Source organism: Calypte anna, chromosome 3, assembly GCF_003957555.1.
Source record: "Calypte anna isolate BGI_N300 chromosome 3, bCalAnn1_v1.p, whole genome shotgun sequence".
NCBI lineage: Eukaryota > Metazoa > Chordata > Aves > Apodiformes > Trochilidae > Calypte > Calypte anna.
The window spans coordinates 13261841-13285011 of NC_044246.1; the positions used below are offsets into that span (position 1 = coordinate 13261841).

Sequence of the window (23171 nt, forward strand, 5' to 3'; positions counted from 1 at the left end):
GATGTTTTGGTTTTTTCTTTAACTTTAGAGTCAATTAACATGTTTAGTACTATAATTGTTATAAAAATAAAATGCTGGTTTCTGTATGTGATTGCATTGGTTTTATTTAATCCCTCAAAGTAAAGATTCTGCTGGTAGCAGAACAACTTGAATCCATTCTATGTGTGTATCTAAACTGCAGGTTCACAACCGTTCCACCTTACTGGCAAAGTGGAATATGTCTTGTGCCAGAAGTCTTGGTTCCTCAAAGGCAGCAAAATGCCCTCCACGTGGCATGTAAGAGTAAGTGATGATGTTCTTGTAGGTCTTCTTTGCCCAGACACGTGGTGTATGTACTATCTCCTGAGGAAAAGCTGCAATCCCTGTGGGAACATACACTGGAAACCTGGAAGACATCAGTTAATGGCATTATTGAAAGAAGTTTCCCTAAGAAAGTTTTTTAAAAACTTACAGTAAATGCCACAGTCAGCTGGCAAGATGTCACCACAGTGACCTCTTTTGTGGTCTCGAGTATGAGTGTTATACCCGAAGATGTATAAGGTAGAGCCAACTCTGCACACAGGTCAATCTTGAAAGGTTTCACATTTTGGGGCTTACCTTGTTTTGTAGTTCTCTGTGATATGTGGCAAGATGCCAACCACCTCTGCGAAAGTAAAAAATGAGCTAGCTCATGTTTACTTTAGAATTTATGGTACCAGTGTAACAAATGACTCCCTGGAGAGGAAAGGTAAACTCATTGAGTCTACAAAGAAAAAGACTCTCCTACTTGTTTGTATAATCAATTGCTTGGAGAATTCTGCTCAGCAGCATTTTGCTGGTCAGCCTCTCATGGTCAGCTCAAAGCCAGTGGCTGCTAGAAGGTTCAGTTCTTGATTTTAAAGTATGGTCTCCATATTGCTTCCCCAAGTTTGTGCTTAATAGTTGTAGTTCTTAATTTATCCAAAAGTAATCCTCCTTAATTTGCTTTATACTTAGAAATGCTCATGATTTTCTGTTTGGTTTTACCAAACTGAGCCACAGATTACATTTGTTTGGTGAATAAGTACATGGACCTGTATTTTGAACAGGAATAAGATGGAGTAGACTTTATAAGTCTTCTGTGTTGTCTTGGCCTCAAGCTGCCTTGTGTGAATAATAAGTTCAAACCAAAAGTGACCCTTAACTGTATTTATCAAAAGAAAATAAGAAATTGGCTTTTCTTCTTTTAACTCTCACTTGCAACAGCAAATGTAACTATATGTTTATACGTTTGCAAATCTCTTGCACCTTGCACCTGCCACTTCATTACCTGGCATCATGAGTTAGATAAGGGTCACTGCCAAAGTTCTCCTTGTAGTATCGCATTGAGGACACAATTGAGGACGTCACCCAATAAATCATCACATTGGTCAAAAGCTCATCAAGAGAGTATTTGCTGTTGAGAGAGAAAGATTCAGAAATTTAATTGTAAGCTGTTTCTGAATATGCTAGAGTTGGCTCACCCTGTGGAACAGTTGCTCCTCTTGTTCTTCACTCATTTTCAAGTAGCAAACAAGCACCCATGTGCCCAGAGCAAAACTGCTGATGCAGTAGTTTGTAGGCAGTCTGCTGTAAGTTTAAACTACTGTTTGTCACATATAACTTTTCATCCTTAAAATTCAGCTTTGACTGGCCAGTTTTTTACCATTAGTTATCACTCATTCTTTTAATGAGAAGCTTCTGTTAATAAAGAACTCATTAGCAGTCAGTATGTAAAGTCTTTTAAATGAAGCTTCTGTTCTCTTACCTTTCCAAACCTCCATCTTCTTTATGCCGAAATGATTTATCTGTCCAGGTAGAGAATTTCTCCAAAATATATGCAGCAAGGCCCACAGGGGAGTCATTCAGTCCACAGCCTATTTCAGGGGAAGAAGGGGAGAGCTAATGAAATTGCCTGGCACTGCAATGCTTCAATGGAAGTTAAACTGGACTTTCATGAATTCTTCAGAGTTTTCTATGAGAATTTGGTAGATTCTGTTTATTTTACTAGCCCTGGTAATACTTTATTCTTGACAAGTTTACCCCAGTGGAATTCAGGCTGTAATTGGAACAGTAACTACAAATTTGGGTAATTCCCATACAAAGTAAGCTAAGAGTTCTGTTGGCTTCTTGGTGATGTGTGGTACAAGGAGCAAATTCAGATATAAAGGGATTATGCTCTGAAAAGAAATTTCAGAGAAACTGTTTGGGAGCTCTGTTCTGCTTACAGTGAGTAACCAGGACCCTGAGTGCTCTTCATCACTTTATCTGATTTAAACATGGAGCATTGTGTATCTGTTTTGTGTTCCTGCCTTTGGGGAGCATTAACAAAAATTTTAAACACAGCAGGTACACAGTGTGTTGTATTTTTGTCCTTACCTGAAAAGCAGGGATAGGGATTACTTCTGTGCCTTGGAAAATTCCTGTACCACACACTATACCCAGCACTGACTGCTCTCAAGTCTGACTTCAGAACTGAGTGACTTTATAGAAGATGATGCACAACATAGTCTCAATTTAATGGTGTACAGAGTTAATACAAAGTAAATTTGTGTGTTGGCACAAGAGTTTCCCTGCACAGCAGGCCTAGACTGATCTGCTACAGATCAAAGTCATGTGAATGCTCTGACCAGCAAGAGCAGGGCAGGCTAAAATGTACCTGCTAGCTCATGACCCATCTGAAGTCGAGCATTTGCTGGGCTGAAAGCTGTCTCTGAACCACTGTATTAAATGTCTGTGGATTAGATGCTCAAAAATACGAGTACTGTTTGCAGCTTATTAGTCATTCAACCCGTGCCATACCTTAGGTATCACAACTTGTGAATAACAATACTTTAGCTTTGCTTTAAACCTGCCTAATGAGAACTAAACTGATAAGGTAGATATTTCTTGAGACTGAGTAGAGAATACATTTTTTACCCTGTTTCTACATTTCACACTTGTGTGCTACAACATCCCTACTTTTCTTTTTTCCAGGCTGAAGAGTGCTAGACTATGTACAGTGCTTGTACAAAAGCTGCTCAGTCACTTCAGTCTTCCTCTTCTCTGCTTCCTGTATTCTTCTGATTCTAAAATATTTTTATGAAACAGGATGAATAGGGATACAACAGATCCTGAATATAATAGATTTAGTGTTTTGCCTTGGTCTCCTTTTCCTTTCTTTAAGAGTTTGTAAGATTATCTTAAACTCTGAGCTGGCTGATGTTTCAAAGCACTATCCCTGATTCAGATTCTCTCATATGGCAGCAGCCAAACTAGACCATATTGTGATTTTCTTTCTCTACTTAAGTTGCTTTGGACTGCCTTGAAATACATTTTTATAGGCCAGTTTAATCAGTCAATCACTTAAATGCTTTTGCAACTCTCTGCTGTTATGCTTAAATTAAAACAGACCCTGGATAGATGTCAAATATTCACTTAACCTTTAACTTTTATCTGTCAAGAAAACAGGATCATGTTGAAAGTTACAGGTGCCAGCACAGATTTTTGTGACACTCTCCCTCCCTTCCCTAGAACTTGCTTACTTATTCCTATGCTTGGATTCTCATGTTAACTAGTTATTAATCCATGAACTTAATCCTTTTCTTAAGGTGGTTTAATTTAAGAACACTGGAAGAGGAACCTCAACAAAACTTCCTTCGGGCATGAAATATGTTCCATTACTGGGTCCACAGCTGTTTGATTCTGCCAGAGCTTTGATTTTCGATGCCTGATTTCCCTGTGACATTATGACCTGTAAATCTATTCTCCTACTTGCAAGTTTTCTGATCAGAAACTAGACATACTGGTCTTTGTTTTCTTGGGGCTATCTTCACTGTTTGACTCTTAAAAAAAAAAATAAAAATTCAACCCCAACCTGGTATCTTGTTTGTCTCCTTTTGTTTCTTTGGTATTGTGATTAGTTCAAGCAATACGCTAGGTACTAGATGATATTTCAGTTTTAATTTCTCCTTTTTCAGTGAATTGCCAGGATGGGGAGCTATTCATCTCATGGTCTCCACATCTGACACCAGTCTGAGACAGTTCTGCTGTCTTTCCTGATGAGAGATTATTTCAATAAAGGAATATCCCATAATCCTCACCATTTGTGACCAATATAAATAACTCAATAAAGTTCTGTGAGATGACCATAGCTCTCTTCAGACTCTTTACTGCCCCCACTATGTTAGGCTTTTGGCTTTTCAGGTGTTAGGGCTGCGCCTTCCTTTCTCTGAATTTCATATTGCACTTGCTTACAATATTCTTCTTCTTTTCATCTATAGTACTGCCCCAACCACCGGCCCTTGAGGAACACCACTCATCACATAATGGTGTATAAAAACTCACAATGTATAAAAGTAACCTATGGTGTATAAAAATTGGAACAGGTTGCCCAAGGAAGTTGTGGCTGCTCCCTCCCTGGAAGTGTTCAAGACCAGGCTGGGTGGGAGCTTGAGCAACCTGGTTTAGTGGGAGGTGCCCCTGCCCATGCAGAGGGGTTGGAACTGGATGATCTTTGAGGTGCCTTCCAACCCAAGCCATTCTATCGTTCTATGATTCTATAAGCAGTTAGTATACAGTGTTCATAGTGATATAAAGAAGGTTTGTTACCTGCAGTGTCTGGTTTGGTGGCTTGGATGTGCAGGTATCCAGACTCTTGCAGAAGTTCATGAAAATTTTTCTGGATGAAAGGGTACATTCGACGAACATCTTCCCTAGTGAAGCCTACGAGCCATGGGACATAAGCCCCAAGCATCACAGAAATCATTTGTCTCAAACTTTGTTTGCCAATGAAGACAAGGTTTAGATGAAGCCCTTTCACAGATCTAAAATTAAATTAATGAATAGAAGGTTAAATTAAGTGATTTTTTTTGTCAGTAAATTTTCTATAAAAGAATTCTGACTGGAGCTGTAATAGAAACATTTAACTGAGCCAAGCACATGAAGCCCTTCAAGTTCATCATGATTCAAAATAAAAATAAATTATGAGACTTAGAAATCACAGAATCATAGAATTTTCATGGCTGGAAGGGACTTTTAAGATCATCTATTTCCTGTCCCTCTGCCATGGGCAGAGACACCTTCCACTAGATCAGGTTGCTCAGAGCCCTGTCCAGCTTGGGCTTAAAAAATTCCTGGGATGGGGCTTCCACTACCTCTCTGGGAAACCTGTGCCAGTGTCTCACCACTCTCATGGTGAAGAACTTCCACCTAACATGCAATCTAAATCTACCCTCCTCTAGTTTGAATCCATTTCCGTTAGTCCTATCACCACCTGACATCCTAAAAAGTCCCTCACCAGCTTTCTTGTGGGCCTCCTTCAGATACTGGGAGGCTACAATATGGTCTTCTCGGAGCCTTCTCCTTTCCAGACTGAATAACCCCAACTCTCAGTCTGTCCTCATAGGAGAGGTGCTCCAGCCCTCTGATCATCCTCATGATCCTTCTCTGTACATGCTCCATCATCACATCCGTGTCCCTCCTGTAACAGGGGCTCCAGAACTGGTTGCAGTACTCCAGGTGAGGTCTCAGGAGAGCAGAGCAGAAGGGGAGAATCACTTCCCTGACCTGCTGGCCACGCTTCTCTTGATGCAGCCAAGAATCCAGTTCGCTTTCTGGGCTGCAGGTGTACACTGACAGCTCACGTTGAACTTCTCATCCACCAACACCCCCAAGTCCTTTTCCTCAGGGCTGCTCTCAAGCCAGTCACTGCCCAGCCTGTATCAGTGCTTGGGATTGCCTCGATGCAGACGCAGGACCTTGCACTTGGTCTTGTTGAACTTCATGAGTTGGCATGGGCCCACTTCTCCAGTCTGTCAAGGTCCCTGTGGATGTCATCCCTTCCCTCCAGCGTGTCAGCTGCACCACACAGCTTGGTGTCACCAGCAAACTTGCTGAGGGTGCACTCAATGCCACCATCCATGTCGCCAACAAAGATGTTAAACAGGACCAGTCCCAACACTGGTCTTGAGAGACTCCACTTGTCACTGCCCTCCACTTGAACATGGACCCATTGACAGCCACTCTTCGGGTGCAGCCATCAAGCCAGTTCTTAATCCACTGAGTGGTCCATCCATCAAACCCATTTTTTACCATCTTGAAGACCAGGATGTTGTGTGGGACTGTGTCAAAGGCTTTGCTCAGGTCCAGGTAAATGATGTGGGTTGCTCTTCCCTACTCTATTGATGTTGTGACCTTTTCATAGAAGGCCACAAGGTTTGTCAGGCATGATTTGCCCTTGGTGAAGCCATGTTGATTGTACCCAGTTACCTCTTCATTATTCTTCTGCTTCAGCAGTGCCTCCAGAAGGATCTGCTCCATGATCTTACTAGGCACAGAGGTGAGACTGACCAGCTTGTTGCTCCCTGGATCTTCCTTATTTCTACTTTTGAAAATGGGGGTTATGTTCCCCCTTTCCCAGTCAGTGGGGACTTCACTGGACTGCCATGACTTTTGGAATATAATAGACAGTGGTTTAGCAACCACATCTGCCAGTTCCCTCAGTACCTGAGGGTGTATCCCATTGGGTCCCATGGAGTTGTACACTTTCAGGTTCTTCAGATGGTCACAAACCTGATCTTCACTTACAATTGGCAGTTTTTCCTTCCAACCCTTGCCATTGACATCTGTGACTTCAAGAGTGTGGCTGGAACCCTTTCCAGTGAAGACTGAGGTAAAGAACTCATTGAGAGCCTCAGCCTTTTCCATATCACTTGTCACTAGTTTTCCTGTTTCCTTTCTGAGGGGGCCCACACTTTCCCTAGTCTTCCTTTTCCCATTAATATACCTATAGAAATTTGTGCTTTTCCCCATGATCTCCTTGGCTAGATTTAGTTCTAACTGAGCTTTGGCTTTTCTAACCAGGTCACTTGCTGCCCAGACAGCTTTCTGATATGCCCCCCATTCTAGTTGTCCTTTCTTCATCTGGTAGAGCAAGTGCCATCTCCACCCAGCTGTGCCATTGGTATGATGTTAGCTTTAGGTACTCAGTTTCTGGATGTGGCATCCCCATGCTGGGAGCTCTGTCTGTGGATCTTCTGTTGTTCCATGCTGCAGGGACCAGGCTGCATTGGGTATTTTCTGAAATGCTTGAGTAGATCATGTGTGGCCACAGTGCTCTGGGTGCACTGTGCACAACTGCAATCAGGACCAGTGAGCTGCTCAGCCTGCAGTCTAACTTAGTCTGAAGAGTTTTCCCACTATATCTGTCTTCTCACATAAGTATGGCTGTAGTGCCAGCTTTTTATTAAATACTAAACAATGAGTTGTGATACCATCTTCTAAGGAATTTTGTGTCTTTTCTAATCAGTCTCAATTTGGCATTTTAGATAGGGAGGTTTTATACGTCATGGTACAGCTACTGGAAGGCTGAGCTCCTTCCTTTTCTCCCTGCTGATTTTAAATTTACCTCCTTCCTGATTTAGAATTATGATCTGTCTCCTTGAGGTCTCAAATCAAAGTACAGCAGAATTTACTTCCACAGCTAGTGAAAGAGAAGCCAAATAGTCTTGAAATTTAGGAAGTATGACAACTGTGCCATTATCAATGAGAAGCGTATGAATACAACTGTATGCACAGGGGTGGTGAAGTCCCTGGAGGAAAGAAGGCAGAAAGGAATAAGAGGCAGGGCAAAAAAAGGCAGGACCAATACCATGGAGTCAGAAGATAGGGTAAGAACTGGAGGCAGATTTTCTGCACTGATTCCCTTTGCTACTCACTGTGGCAGCATCTGGGCCATGTTTGTGGCAATACGAGATCCCCAGTCTCCTCCCTGCAGGTAGTACTTCTTGAAGCCCAGTCTGTTCATCAGCTTATGAAATATCCGAGCAGTTGCTATGCTGTCAAAGCCTGTAGGGAAAAGAGAAACACAGGAGACTTGTGTGTCCTAGTGCTCATCCCCTGGCCAAAGACGCGGCCTGACAGAGGCATATGAGCATGCAGTTGTGTGAGGGCACACTGTGCTATGCTGTTCTGCCTCACCCCTTAGCAATAAAGTGAACAAAAGATGAAAGAAATTCAGTGGAAAGCAGATCTGGTTTCCAACTACCATTGCCCTCCAGCTACCACTGCCTTTCAGGTCTCCAAAGCCAGCCCTAGAGCCACGTGAGTGTTAGTGCAGCACCAAGCATCTGCATTCACAAATTGCAGTGCCCAGGGGGCGGGGGATGGCTGAAGTGTTACTCCAAAACCCTTCTGATTCCAACAGAGCCTTTTCATTCCTTACCTTTCTGGTGTGGTGCCTCTGAGAAGCCATATCCTGGGATGGATGGGCAGATGACCTCAAATACCATGTCACTCTCACTCAGGCCATGCCCAGCAGGGTCTGTGAGCAGGGGGATGATCTTGTAGAACTCATAGAAGGAGCCAGGCCAGCCGTGGATCAACAGTAGAGGCTGAACAGCTTGACCACGAGAGACATAGGAGGGCTTCACATGGATAAAATGGATATCAATCCCTGCCACACATAAAACACAGATAAATTAAAGCTCTGGTTCCATCACAGTTTCTGCTCTGGGTTCTAAAGGAGGGTGGCAAAACTAATTAGCATTCCTAGCAGAAGTTACACCATCAACCCAAGATGCCTAGCTGAAAGGGGTTTCCTGGTGTTGTACCTATGTCTCATCTTTTACACACAGACAGAGATATTGACCCCAGCCCCAGAAACTCAGGTCACAGGAGATTGTGCTTCCATCTCGTGAGAAACTGGTCTCACAGTACCTAAGTAGAGCAGCATTTAAATGAACAGTATAATGCAGGAAAAGCACATGCAAAACCATGAGAAAATTACAAAATATGTGGATGATAAGAAGAGAAACATGAAAAAGTGCAATATCAAATTTTAACCTACAAATCACTTACCTAAAGTCTGTGTAACCTCACCTGGCTAGACGGGGTGGTGGAAATTTTAGACTCAGAATCTGAGTAAAGTTTGCAATTTTCAAAGGAGGCTTCAAGGCAATAGCAAACCTCATCATTAGTCAGCACAGGTTCAGAGCCAGATAAAACCCATCTTGTAGCAGACTTAATCTCATTGCCACTGTGTAATGGTCTTAATCTATAGAAGGTTATTAATAATACAGCCTTCACTAGTGATATTTCACTCAAAAATCATAGGAGGCTTTGGGTTAAAGGGGACCTTAAAGATCGCCTAATTCCAACCTCCTGCCATGGGCAGGGATACCTTCTACTAGATCAGGTATCTCAAAGTCCCATCCGACCTGACCTTTAACACTTACAGGGATGGAGCATCCACAGCTTCCATGGACAGCCTGTGCCAGCAGTGTCCCACCAGCCTCATGGTGAACAGTTTCTTCCTGTTGTCTAACCTAAATCTACCTTCTTCTAGTTCAAAGCTAATGTCCCTTGTCCTATCATTACATGTCCTTATACAAAGTCCCTTCCTAGCTTTCCTTTAGGCCCCTTCAGGTACTGGAAGGCTGCTATAATGTCTCATAGAATCATAGAATCCGCCGGGTTGGAAAGGACCTCTGAGATCATCATGTCCAACCCCTGATCCACTAGACTAGACCATGGCACTGAGTGCCACATCAGTCTCTTCTTAAAAACCTCCAGGGATGGAGAATCCTCCATCTTCCTGGGCAGCTCATTCCAATGGCTGATTGCCCTCTCTGTAAAGAATTTCTTCCTAATATCTAACCTAAATCTCCCCTGGCAGACCTTAAGTCCATGCCCTCTTATCTTACTGATAGCTTCCTGGGAAAAGAGACCGACAACCCCCTGGCTCCAACCTCCTTTCAGGGAGTTGCAGAGAGTGATGAGGTCTCCCCTGAGCCTCCTCTTCTCCAGACTGAACACCCCCAGCTCCCACAGCCCTTCCTCACAGGACCTCCTTGTTCTTCTCTGCTCCAGCACCTCAATCTCCTTCCTAAACTGAGGGGCCCAGAACTGGACACAGAACTCAAGGTGTGGCTTCACCAGGGCTGAGTACAGGGGCAGAATCCCTGCCCTGGACCTGCTGACCACGCTGCTCCTGACACAGCCCAGGATGCCATTGGCCTTCTTGGCCACCTGGGCACACTGCTGGCTCATGTTCAGCTTCCTGTCAACGCAGACTCACAGGTCCCTTTCTGCCTGGCTGCTCTCAGCCACTCTGTGCCCAACCTGGAGCTGGGGACAACAACCATGGGGTTGTTGTGGCCAAAGTGCAGGACCTGGCACTTGGCCGTGTTGAACCTCATCCCGTTGGAATCAGCCCAACTCTCCAGTCTGTCCAGGTCCCTCTGCAGAGCCCTCCTGCCTTCCAGCTGATCAACACTTCCCCCCAGCTTGGTGTTGTCTGCAGATTTGCTAATGGTGGACTCAATCCCCTCATCTAAATCATCAATGAAGATATTAAACAGAACTAGGCCCAACACTGATCCAAGACGGTCTCCCTGGAGCCTTCTCTTTTCCAGGCTGAACAACTCCAGCTCCCTCAGCCTATCTTCACAGGAGAGGTGCTGCAGCCTCCTGATCACCTTTGTGGCCTTCCTCTGGACTCACTCCAACACGTCCACATCCTTTTTATCTTGGGGACTGGTATCACTGAGCTGTCACACGCACTGTTGTCCTAAACACAGTAACCCCTTCCACCCATCCCCCTTCTCTTTGTGCATTTCAGAGTGAGACCTGCTCAAGCCATAGGACCCCCTCCTAACCTTCAATGGTGGTTTGGAAATGGGGGTACTTGTTCAGGACTTTCACTTTCTCACGCCAGTCGAATTTGTTCCTCCAGTAAGCGACCACCTTCTGCAGGCAGCTGGAGTTGAAGCCATAGTGGAAGGCCGCCCCTTCCAGCGGGGGAGCGTAGCGGGCATCATCCAGGCGCCGGTGCAGGTCCTGGGAGGGAATGAACCCCTTCTCATTAGGCTGCCCACCTGTGTCCTGTGGCAGGGCAGGCACAGACAGGTTCTCTAGGATACCAGGACCCTTCCTGAAGCAGTGGCATTCCCTGCACAACCTCCTGAATCATTTATATGGGGAATCTACTTCTTGACAAGTTACTGATGCCCCCAGGGCACCAAGGAGTAACAAGGGTCCTACTCTTGCCTTGGTGCTAACTTAGGATCTTCATGGCACTGCCAGCTAGGAGAAGAGTAAGAATCATAGAATCATAGAATTGGCTGGGTTGGAAGGGACCTCAGAGATCATCAAGTCCAACCCTTGAACCACTACTGCTGCAGTTACTAGATCATGGCACTGAGTGCCACATCCAGTCTCTTTTTAAATATCTCCAGGGATGGAGAATCCACTACTTCCCTGGGCAGCCCATTGCAATGCCTGATCACCCTCTCCGTAAAGAAATTCTTTCTAATGTCCAATCTAAACCTCCCCCAGCACAGCTTAAGACCGTGCCCTCTTGTCTTGCTGAGAGTTGCCTGGGAAAAGAGACCAACCCCCACCTGGCTACACCCTCCTTTCAGGTAGTTGTAGAGTGATGACGTCTCCCCTGAGCTTCCTCTTCTCCAGGCTGAACAGCCCCAGCTCCCTCAGCCTCTCCTCATACGATCTGTGCTCGAGTCCCTCCACCAGCCTGGTTGCCCTCCTTTGGACCCACTCCAGGACCTCAATATCCTTCCTAAACTGAGGGGCCCAGAACTGGTCACAGTACTCGAGGTGTGGCCTCACCAGCGCTGAGTACAGGGGCAGAATCACTTCCTTGGACCTGCTGGCCACGCTGTTCTTGATACAGGCCAGGATGCCATTGGCCTTCTTGGCTACCTGGGCAAGAAGCTCAGCCTGAGCTGCCAACTGCTAGATGGCCAAATAACAGGGGATAGAGATTGTAGGGATGGAGGTGGTGTGACCCAGTCAAGACCCCATCCCTCTTCAACTTTCCAGACCTTCCCTCCGTACAGGCCCCTCAGTCCTGCAGGCCAACTGGTGCAGCTTCTGTCCTGGAGCCCTCCCATCCTGCTCCACCACCTGCAGACTCGATCTCAAAGTCTGCTGCTCCAAATATTTCCTTTCTGCAGGAGCAACCGCAGGCTGCATGGAGGGCCTATGGTCTCAGAAAGTCTTTATGGGGCAGTGCAATGAGTATGAGCTTAAATCCCATTCATAAAGGAGGGTGAGCCAGAGCATCTGCTAATGGAGGTAGGTAGCTACACTGGCATATATTAAATGCACTGCTGTCACCCTCAAGACAATCCGGAAGCAGTAAGGTGTGTGGTGCAATGGCTCTGCCTTGCAGCCTTCTGACCCTCCTTACATTTCAGCCACCAGTACCTCGATTTCTTTATCAGATGTTTCAATCTTGAAGGGACGAATACTTTCATCTTCTTTCCCTTTTAGGGGTCTTTGACCTGAGCCCCACCATCCATCAACCATCTCAATCGTCTTGATCTTACGTCTAGACCTCAGCCAGTAAACCATCACCACTCCAACCCCCAGGGCAGCTGCAGGGACCAGGACTGCATTCTTCTGAGAATATTCAAAAGACCTGGGGAGACATAAAACTGTTCAACAACTGAAGTGTTAAGGTTAAAGGGACTACACTGAGGCTTGTATTCACATCAGTTGGGCCTGAGCAGTAAGAATGCCTGCAAATCCCATGGAGTCAGCAGGGGCTGGGAATGTCTGTTACTTTTCAAGATCACAGGCTAGACTTGGGGATTACATCTACCAGAACTTCTTAGGGACCTCAAGTCCTTGCTGATCAGGACTTTCTGATCAAAAGGCTTCCTCATCCCTCTCCTGGAAACCAGGGTGCCCTGGGGACAAGGGCCAATAGGATATAGACTGGTCTATTTTGAGGAAGGTACTGGAGTTAATGAGATAGGAGCAGCTGGAGTCCTCCAGGAATAAGAACTGCACAGACAGTGGGCTGAGGAGCAAGAGTGGAGACAAAGATCCTCAGATGCTGGAGAGATTTGGGTGTGCTGGACATGCCTCTGTTGGAAGGGCTTTAGACAGAGCTCCCCTAAAGATTCAATCATCTTTTAGGGCAACACTGACCCTGCACCACAGTTTCCCATGGGTAAGGGTCTCAGCTTGTCTGCCTGGTGCTCTTGTTTCTGTTCTAGACAGCAAGGTTTCAGGCTTTCTTAAGGTGTGGGAGCTATGTCACCAGAGTTGGTTTTAACAGACATGCATCATTATTTCAAAACCATCCAAATGCTTGAACCAGGAGTTCTAAATGCAGTGTACCTTCCCATCCCTCTGACTAGTGTCTCAAGCTCTCCAGCTTCCCTTGGGGATTAGTAGAGGTCTCTGGGGCTATTGCAGGGGGCTGCAAGGGGACTGAATGAAGATTTTGTTGTTGTCATGCAGAGTAAGGAAGGAACTGTGCCCCAATCAGGGTGCTAATAAAAAATGAAGGGCCCAGCACAGAGCAGCTGTTTCACTCACCTGATCTGGCACAAGATGGTCTCCCTAGAAATGGAAAAAAAGGGAAAAAAAAGATTTTTATCTTCTGATAGTTTTGTCTGAATGGTATCAGCCCTTGGGGATGGTGCAAAGGTCACCTACTTGCACTGCTTACTGCCTAGCCGTGGGATCACCAGCTATTTAGCTGCCCTGCAAGACCTGATGCTTTTTTTCCTACTTTTTGGATGGGACAGAAAGAGACAGGCTCAATACACTGCCTCTGAACAAAAAGACTGTTCCTGGGCTGTGTTTTAGCTAGATTGTTGCCATAATATTCCCTCCTTCAGCACAATTTAGATAAAAGGCAACTAAACAACTGTGTAGGTGTACTATGAGCAGCCAGGAAAAGATTTTATTTTGACTGCTCCATAGCGATAGGTGCACAGCCTTGGCAAGGGACTTTGAAGCTCAAGGGTTATTCTGCTGCAAGCCACATGGTCTCGTTTTGCTGGGGACTGGCAGGAGGAGAGGCTTTCGGGACCTTGCCCCTGCTCAGAGTTCAATGAGCTGTTAGACCTTCCATACATGTAACTACTCCTGACGGGATACAAAGCTTTAAGGTCTCATCTGCCTGTAAGGAAAAGAAAACAGCCTCCTAGGTTCCCTTTCAGCCTGTGCTGAAATGCAAAGTCTCTTGCAAGAAAAGCACAGTCTAAAATCCAGCAAAATGAGAAGCAACACGAAAAGGTCTCATTACTCTGCCTTATGGAAGGCAGTGAGATTAAGGGGTCATTTGGGGTCATAATTACAATACCTTGAGACAAAAAACAAAACAAAAGAGGACACGGAGCTCTGTAAAAAACCCAAGTCTGCTGGTTGTTTCTTTTTGCCTAATACTGTTTCCCACTGCCACTTGCGATGCAGAACCTGGTGCCTGCACTGGAGACCCCAGCAGTCCCCGAGGCTGTTCGGTAACAATCCTTGGGACGGCCCGTGCGTGATTTTTGAGGAGGTATTTCCTTCACCCTCTCCCACAGAAGGAAGAACATGGCTCCTAAGAGCAAACAATGACAACCTCCACCTCCCCAGAGGCTGAGCAGCTTATCGAAAAGGCAATAATATCCCCTTGCACTTACATCCCAGATTTTAGTGAGTGAGAGGCATGAAATCAGTCATTCATGGCAACAGCACAAACTTGGCACTGCTAACAAAGACAGCAGTCCCAGAAGCAGCTCTCTCAGTGACACAACAGGAGGCTCAGCCTAATAAAACCTCCTAATAAACCCCTGCTCATGCTCAGGAGAACTCAGCCGCATGCTCCCACCCTCCGATGGCTTGGTGACCCTGAAGGAGTTTCCTCCCACTCCGAGCCCTCTTCAGATCCCGCTTCTCAAGATCTCACCAGGCGTTTGGAAGGATCTCCTGCCACATGTCTGCTCCTCCTCGCCTGGCTGCTGCTCCGACCGTGGCAATCCTGGTCCCTCCTCTGCTGGATTTCCTTTCGGCAGTGACGCTCTCTGGGTGACACTGCAAGCTACAGCATCCATGAGTGCCACCTATTGCCGAAGCCTGCAGCTGCAAATTAAATCCAACAGAGGGAAATGCAAAGTCCTGCGTTGGGAGGGAATAACCCTGTGTACCAGCACAGGTACTGGGTGCCAAATGCGTGGACAGCAACTCTGCAGAGAGTGGCCTGAGGTCCTCTGCTGAGCCTGAGTCAACAAGGTGTCCCTGTAGCAAAAGCCAGCAGTGCACAGGGCTATAGAGCAGGCATGTTAGCCAGCAGGCTGAGTGAAGTGATCCTTTGCTCTCCTCGGCACTTTCAGACCACATCTGGAGTGCTGTGTCCAGGTCGGGCCTTACTAATAAAGGGAGGACTGAACTAAGCCAAACTTTGGTAGTGTAGGGCCAGAGAGCTTCCAGAGGACTTCAGCACACAGCTCACAAGGAGACAGAGACCTGGGCTTGTTCAGCCTGGAGAAGACAAAGGGTGGGGTTGTATTGCTGTCTATAGCTAACTAATAGCACAGGAAAAAATGGACCCAGAGGCACCATAGAGGAGCAACAGCTGAAGGACAAAAGGCAATGAATGCAAATTGCAACAAGAGAAATTCTGGTCAGATATGAGGAGACATTAGTTCACCGTGGAGGTATTCAGACACTGGGACAACAGCCCAGAGAGGATGTGCGATCTCCATCCTTGGAGGCATTCAAAATTTGGCAGGAACAAGGCACTGAGCTAGCTGACCTACCTTGACCTGCTCAGAGCAGAAGGTAGGACAGCCTTCCAACCACTGTATAACATGGCTCTATTCTATGTGTACCTGTGATTTGCAGCAGCCAAAAACCCAAAACAAAACAAAAAACCCCCTGAAAAACAAAACCCAAAAGGTTAAGTTTTCCTTTTCCCACAGAAATCAATTATTTGTTTTAGCTCAGGGAGCTAGATTTCATTTCCCTTATGGCTGGTAAAAACTCACTGGATAAAGGCTTCACCTTCTTAAATTGCTGCAGTGTCTTTGCTGTGCTTTGTTCCAGGGAGAGCTACTTTTTACTGTCAGAGGAAACAATTCCTATCTCCATGTGATGCTCAAAGTGAAGTACCATCACCAGTGAGATCTGTGGTGATTAAGTCTTATACTGCTGTAAGTTCATGTGCAGCCACTGTGCCATCAAAAAGAGCCATCAGGAAAAACACCTTGTAAATTCTGCATTTGGTCGAAGTTCAGTAACTATTGTTATTTCTGGTTATGTTCATCTGGGACTGGTTAGCTTTAAAGTCCTCTTTCCCAAGCAAAACTGTCTCTCTTGGGGCCTCTTGGAAGAGGATATCCTTGATTGCAGAGGCACTATAGTCAGAAGACTAAAGAATTAGCAACAAGAGGATCTAATTACAACCCATGTAGATGGTAGCTGAGGACCCCTGGAAGCTGCCAGGCTGCCTCCAAGAGAAAAAGAGGCCTTGGGAATATTCTATTTCTTACGTAGCACTGGGAAAAAGCATGAAGACTGGTGGAGGAGGGTCTGGCTTAAGCATCTGAGAGTGAAATTATCTATTACAGGAATGTGGAAAAAGAGCCAGCAGAGCTAGTTAAACTTGCAGAGAAAAGATACAAATTGCTGCTCTGTCTAAAATATTTGGGAGGATCAGAACAGCTTTTGCCTAAGATAGAAGGGGACACATCAAAGCTATTAAGACTCTGAGGCTAAAAGGCAAAAAACCCCACAACCCATTGAAAAATCTGAAAGAACTGAGATGTCAGGATCTCCTCTACTGAAATGCAGTGTATGTGCGGGAGTTTTGCCTGAGTGCTGATGGGCAGAGATCAGAGCGCCCCGGAGGAAATCCCGCCTTGAGCTGCTGCAGCAACTTGTCCGTGGAAAACAAGTTTTTCCCGTTTCTCTTACAACCTCTAGTGGCCAAAATGCACATATACAGGCAGAAACTGCTGGGGTCAACTAGGCTGCCTCCCAAGAGACTTGGATGTAAGTCCCGTAAATGGAAAGAGGAATCTCACAGGAAAAGGTCTGCAAAAGTGCCTCAGAGCATCTCCCCGCACTGGGGCAGGATCTCTTATCCTTAATTTCAGCTGCCTTAGCAAGCCCATTTTTACAAAACCTCCTCATAGCACCATGAGAAAATTTTCTGCCCCTGTCCAAGTGCTGTGATTTTGCTGATTTTTGTGACATTCTGGCCTGGGGATTAAAAAAAAAAAAGACAATAACATTTGATGTACTGTAACTCACTATTGCATCTTCATCTAAACTTCCAGTTGCTGCCATCCTGCAGGCTCTTTACCACTGGCATAATTTTATAAAGGCTTTTTATATGTTTCTATTGAACAAATCATGTACTAACAGAGAGCTTGTTTGCTATGTTTCTCTCTTGCTTTTGTCACAGATCTGCAGGATCACCCCTACAGCAAGGGCAGAAAACGGGCACATGGAAATGTTATTGTTCTGTATTTTTTCATCTGATTTAACAGCTGGATACAAGCAGGAGGAGACAAACATGACATAACCTGCCAACTCTTCCAGGCCCATTCAGCAATGCTGGTGTAGTGTAACCTGCTACTCCAAAAGCAGATAGAGAAAATACCCAAGGGACAAGCAGAAGCCTCTGCAAATAATGTGCCCTCCAAATAATGTGCAAATAATGCCCTCCAATGGGACAGAGGAGCTCACAGTGCATGTAATAAAACTTTTTTTTCTATTTAGGCTTTTTTCTAGCTTTTACTTTTCCTTCTTTCCTTCCTGTGTGGATAGTTGGACTCAGTGATCTTAGAAGTCTTTTCTACACGTGACAGTTCCATGATTGCTGTGAACCTGAGACACAGAGAGGAAAGCTGGGGACTTCTGATTATGAAATGAGCTAGTGAACAGGGGTAAGGGTTCACAAAAGCTTTGCACATAGCTCTGTTAAAGCTTGAGATGGTGTGGCAATTTGGAAATTATTATTCTGACAGTTAGACCCATTGCAAGACCCTCACTAGGATTTATGGCCTTGGCTGTAATAGACTGCCCTTCATCTGGAAGGCTTTGCTACAGAGTTTTTCTTTTACGTGCACCAAATCAGGTTCACAAATAATATTACTAGAGAGCAAATGGTCCTCAGTAACAAGGGCTCTTTATGAATATGGTCTCCTGAATTACACCAGGGGCCAACTCTCCTTTTTCTCTGGTTAGCAGCCTCTACCAGGGAGCTGTGTGCCTAGGATGTTGCAGGGCAGGGCAATGTCTGAAGTTTCAGATCTCCCCTGTGGTCCTGCATGCTCCTGCAACCCTGCTTTCCCCATGGTATCACACTATCTTTGAACATTACCTTCTTCCTTTGCTTTTAAGGAATATCCTTAAGACTAACAAAGTTTCCTTCGCTTGGCTGAATATTTAGTCTCACAGGCCAATGATACTGAATGCTCTAGTTCCCTGCATGACTTCTGAAAATGGCCTCCACAGTCTGACATGTCCAATCTGGGACAGTCCATGCACACATACTCAGTTGGTATTGTATGAAAAAAAAACAGGGATAGCACAGGGAAAATTACCATGGCTTACCATGTGTGACTGTGTCCTGAAGTTAAGGAATAACCTCAAGCACATCACCCTACCTGCAAGGGATGAGCAAAGTTTCTACCCTCTCAGTGAAGTCTGAGGACATTCAGCTGGTTGGTAGACATTTGTTTTGCACCGAAGTCTACTCCAGCCTTGAATTGCAGCCTCTGTGCTCATCCTCAGTGGTCAAGTCCTTGGAGGACACTGAGCTCCTAAGCACTTCCACGCTGTTAATTCCTGCCTCTTATTAACAAGAGCCAGCTCAGACACCTGAGAACAGTTCACAGCAACACTTTGCTCCGGCCTCTGCCGGCAGCCAGCCCACCAGGCGTCTGAGCTGCTCCACCACATGGCATATAAAATTCAGATTGCAGGAGTGATGAACAGTTTGGGAGGGCCAGGGCCAATTTCTAGCACCCCCTCCTCCCCTTTCACAAATGCTCCTTTTTTTTGCCTAGAAAGCCTATCATAATTTCTGTAGGTACCTTCCCCTCCACACCTTCTCTTTAATCCTCTGCTTTGCACTGTACCTTGAATAAGTGTTTTCCCAGCTGCAAATGGCCCCTTCTCTGACTCCCTCATTCTCAGGAGACCTCACAAATGTTTCGCTGCTACCTCCAGCAAGGACTGGCCCCTTCTGTTGCTAATTAGGGAGCTAAGAGGTTCCCCGAGGCACTTCCCAGTGAAACGAGCCCATTAAATGAATGGCAGGGAACATCTCTGGGGGTGGGGAGCAAAGTTACACAACAGCTGCTTGGAAACAGGGAGCTTGTTACGTGTGCTGGTAGAGACTCAGCAACATTGAAAACAAAAGCAAGTTTCAAGTCCAAAACAGTGTATTTAGGTCACTGATACCCCTGGGGATAATCCCGAGGATATCGGGGATGGGAGGCAGGGAGCAGGCGCTGGGAGCTCCTGAGCAGAGTCCTGATGCACAAAATGGGAGGGTCCGTCGTGTGCACCCGGCCAGGCACGAAAAGCCTCGTGTTACGGGTCCTTTCTTTGCTTTGGGATATAGATCCTGCTACGCTGTGCAGGATTAGGAGTATTAATCCTGGAGCCTAATGTGAGACAGAGCCCTCTTGGGTTTGGACACATTGCTAGAGTTTTGGTAAGTGAGTGTGGTGGAGGCTCGTGGGCTCGGCTCAGCTCTTCTCACCTGGGTGCCCAGCAGCCTGGACATGAAGAATTTCTTATAGAGAAGGAAACCCCATACTATGAGTACAAATGCAAATTTAATCTCCTGGTCAGTTTTGCCATTTTTGTGGTCTTGCAGTCTTAGGAGTGAATTGTATATCTCCTTAACTGTTGCTCCAAGCCATGTAAAATTATAATCTTGCAAACAAAGCATTAATTAAATTAAGCATTTAATTTAAAAAAGCATGAAAGCATTACATTTTAAAAAGGGGTGCAACTGACCAAAGGCACTTAGGAGAGGCTAGTATTAAGATCTGTAGGACAATGTAGCTATAAATATCCTGTGGAAAAGAATATTCTGTCAGTTGTCATTACTGTAGTGACAGGAATGTTGGTGGCAGAGAAAAAGGCCTTCAACCAAAAGTTGCAGATAAATCAGTGTGCTTAGGGGGTCTATACTCAATAATTTAAGAAATAAGAAAAGACTCTAAAAAAAACAATTATCATATTTGGCTGAGGCAAAAGGAAATGGCAGAGGATGATCTTCATCTTTCTCAATAACCACTGCTGACATTCCTGTAATCGTAACTGGTAACACAGGCCAGATCCCGAGTTCCTTTTCTCCATCCTTTTCTTGGCAAACTCCAGGTCTTGCCTTGGGAGGCCATCAGTGTCCAGTGGCTGCAAGGTGCAGGAGCACTGCTGGATAGGGGCAGGTTGTCTCTGTCCCATTGCTCTGCCATAGCTCTGCATAGCCAGCTCCCCCAAACCAGCTCCACAATGAAGGGCTTCCCAGGGAAAGGAGAAGCCTAAATCTAAGCATGGGTGTTGCACAGACACCAGCTGAGCACTGGGCACCCATAGAGCTCCCACAGTGGGAACGGGAGGCAGCCAAGAGGCTGCTGGAGTGTGTGAGCTCCCCTTTGCAGGCCTGAAGAAATGCACAAAAGGAGATGTGGTTTTTGAGGAGTTGGTCTCACGATGTACCCAGTTCACTGGAAATTCTGGAAAGTTTTCTGCTCTGATCCTGTGTGCTATTTCTTCCCTTTTTGAGAACTGTGCTAGCTATATGGAAATATTTCTGCGGGTTCCTTTCTGATTAATTATTTATTCTTTCTATGGTTTTTTCCTACTGTCTGTTATTAGTTGTTATGCCTACATTGTATAACAACAACAACAACAGTTATATGAAGAAACTTTTCAGGTCCAGAGGCATTAAGAAAATGAAGGCTGAATCAGCTGAGCTTCTAACATAAGGATATGATTTCATTTTTCATCAAAAACAGCTACTCTGGAAAACCAGGGGTGGTTGAGTATAATGTAATAACAGTACTGCAGTCATCTCATTTAAAGAAAAAGCATGGACCTCAAATGTTATACAAGGACCCATTAATACAGCTGGGAAAATAATTAGGTTTTGTATTTTAAGATACCAATCTGGATATGGTAAACAAGACTCTATCAGTAAGTCAGTAAACAGGTTTTGTCCTTCCTCCAGCTTTTCAGCATTCTTGGAAAGACTTATCTAAGCAAAATCCTAACATACATAACTGGCTGGCCCTTCCCAAAGGTACAAGAATAAAATCTTTTAAAAGTGGGTACTAAGAAAAGTTGGCAAAAACAACTTGCAGGATGAACCTTTGCTAAAATTAATAAGCAGTTTCACAAGCAGTAGAGCTAAGGAAACTTTATTTCCTATATATATTTGCAAAATAGAGCTACGATTGGCAAATACGAACAACCTGTACACTGCAAGTACAAACACAAAAACTTTCTAATTGAATTATTCAAAGATTTTGGTTTCTCTAGGTATATTTATAAAATTACACTTCTCAAAGCAATCAGTTTGCATGAAACATGTAGAAACACCTCTCTGAACTACTTTTGAAATCCCTGCTTGCTGAAGTTGTTGAAATCAGCAAAGAGATCAGACAGCTGCTGGGAGGACACATCAAGTGATTGTACAAGCATCAGCTCTGCAGGGAGCAAGGAACTAAAGTGAAGTTGTGCAAGAAAACACAGGAGAAAGGATCCATTTCTTAGCAGTGCTGCACTGATAGGAGTTGCAAGGCATCCCCTGTGAGGAGCACTGAGACCTAGAACAGCCAAGAAGGATCTAGCCCAGCCCCTGTTAGTGAGACCACAGCTCACTTTTGCACCACATCCAGAGGATGAAGTATTCAGTGAGGGGGCCAAATCTATGTAAGATACAGAAGATTTGGGAAAAACATCAGAGCGCTCTAGTAGAGGCTGCTCTTTTTAAACCTGATGCATGTTTTGGCATTTACATCAGGTGGGAGCAGAATGAACCACAAGTTAGGCAAGTGGGACAAAGTGGTGCGAGATGGTGCTCTCCTTATGCCAGTATACATTAAGGGAAGATGAAAAAAAAATTCACTTACCTAATATTTAAATGAAAAAAATCTGAGTTAGAGCTGATCTCAGGGGAAAGTTCTGGGCAGCTCTGTAGATAGCACTGTGTTGAGAGAAGAAGCTCAGTGCAGAGCAAAGCAAAACTAATATAAGCAAAGCAAATTAAGATGTCACGTATTAAATAGGTCAGGAGTATATATTTATTTTTGACACAATAATTCCTAAGTAAATAAGCTGTGTGTCTCCACCTTGAAATCAGAGTTAGGTATGGTCACTTCAGTAACAAAGGGGCAGAAAAGAGTAGAAAAAGAAGAAAAAACCCCAATAAACCTGTACCATAACCACTAGAACAGTGGAAGTTGTGATAAGAATACAGAATGGGTAAGAAGGACTATTTAGCTTTGAGAATAGTTGGAAGACAGGCACAATGAATTTCTAACTTGAGCTTTAATAAAGGCTCTTGTCACCTTCTGAGCACCTTTCATGATTTTTATGAATTATAATCTAGGAGTTGCACAACACCTGGTGTAAGAAAGTAAGGAAATCTGATTTTGTGATGCATGAATTTTGAGACAAACAAAAGTGCTGAAAACTGTGACCAAAACAGGTAGCTGTAGTGATAAAATTAGTATTAATAAAGTTGGTGATTTTGACAGACTGTCAGTTCTTGAGCCTCTTGTCTTAGGATTCACATTCAGCTTTGTGTAGCTCACTAAAGCTGAGATTCTTCTCGCTCTTTAAGCACAGCAGTGTCCACATGGAGAAATGTGCTTAAAATAAAGAGAAGTAGAGCTGAGGATGGGCAGCTAGCAAAAGGCAGTGTAATCCTGTTTCTGCCACAAAGGCATCACTTAAAAGAACGACGTTATCCTTTCTGCAGCTCCCATGCAGTTACAAACCTCTTTCCCAAAGATATTGGAGGTCTTTTTAAAAGCTGCATCTTCTCTCTGGAGTAACCACCTGAGGGCAACATCACACTCGCAATGTGCGGTGCTCCTGTGCCTGGAATATTGTGCTCGCTTCCAGGAACAGCATTGCCAGAAAAATTGTGACAAATGAGAAGCTGCAAAAAGAAGAGCAACAACGATTAGAAGGCTGGAGCTACTATGCAGGAAAACATTACAAAAGCAAAATCTAGTTTGCCTAGGGGATGATGGATTAGGAGCAGGATCCTGGTCTCCAAATATTTGAAGAGTGAAAAGAAATTATTCAGCATAATAAAGGAAGATAGAACTATGAGTAATTGGTGGAAATGAGGCAAACAAAATGTGCCTGGCCTTCCACTTGTGTTTTTCCTACCTGCGAGACATGGGGCTGTGAATTGG

The 23171-nt window shown here is 44.8% G+C and overlaps 1 protein-coding gene across 1 annotated transcript; it reads right to left on the reverse strand.

Moving 5' to 3' along the window:
• Positions 1–82: 82 nt before the first annotated feature.
• On the reverse strand, positions 83–23171 carry EPHX1 (epoxide hydrolase 1). Its single transcript, XM_008495590.2, has 11 exons — positions 23146–23171; positions 14687–14818; positions 13327–13350; positions 12205–12418; positions 10635–10815; positions 8201–8431; positions 7695–7824; positions 4588–4802; positions 1766–1874; positions 1289–1414; positions 83–385 (listed from the first exon to the last, which is right to left on the reverse strand). The coding sequence occupies exons 1-11, from the start codon at positions 23154–23156 to the stop codon at positions 184–186; spliced, it is 1575 nt and encodes a 524-aa protein (XP_008493812.2). The 5' UTR covers positions 23157–23171; the 3' UTR covers positions 83–183.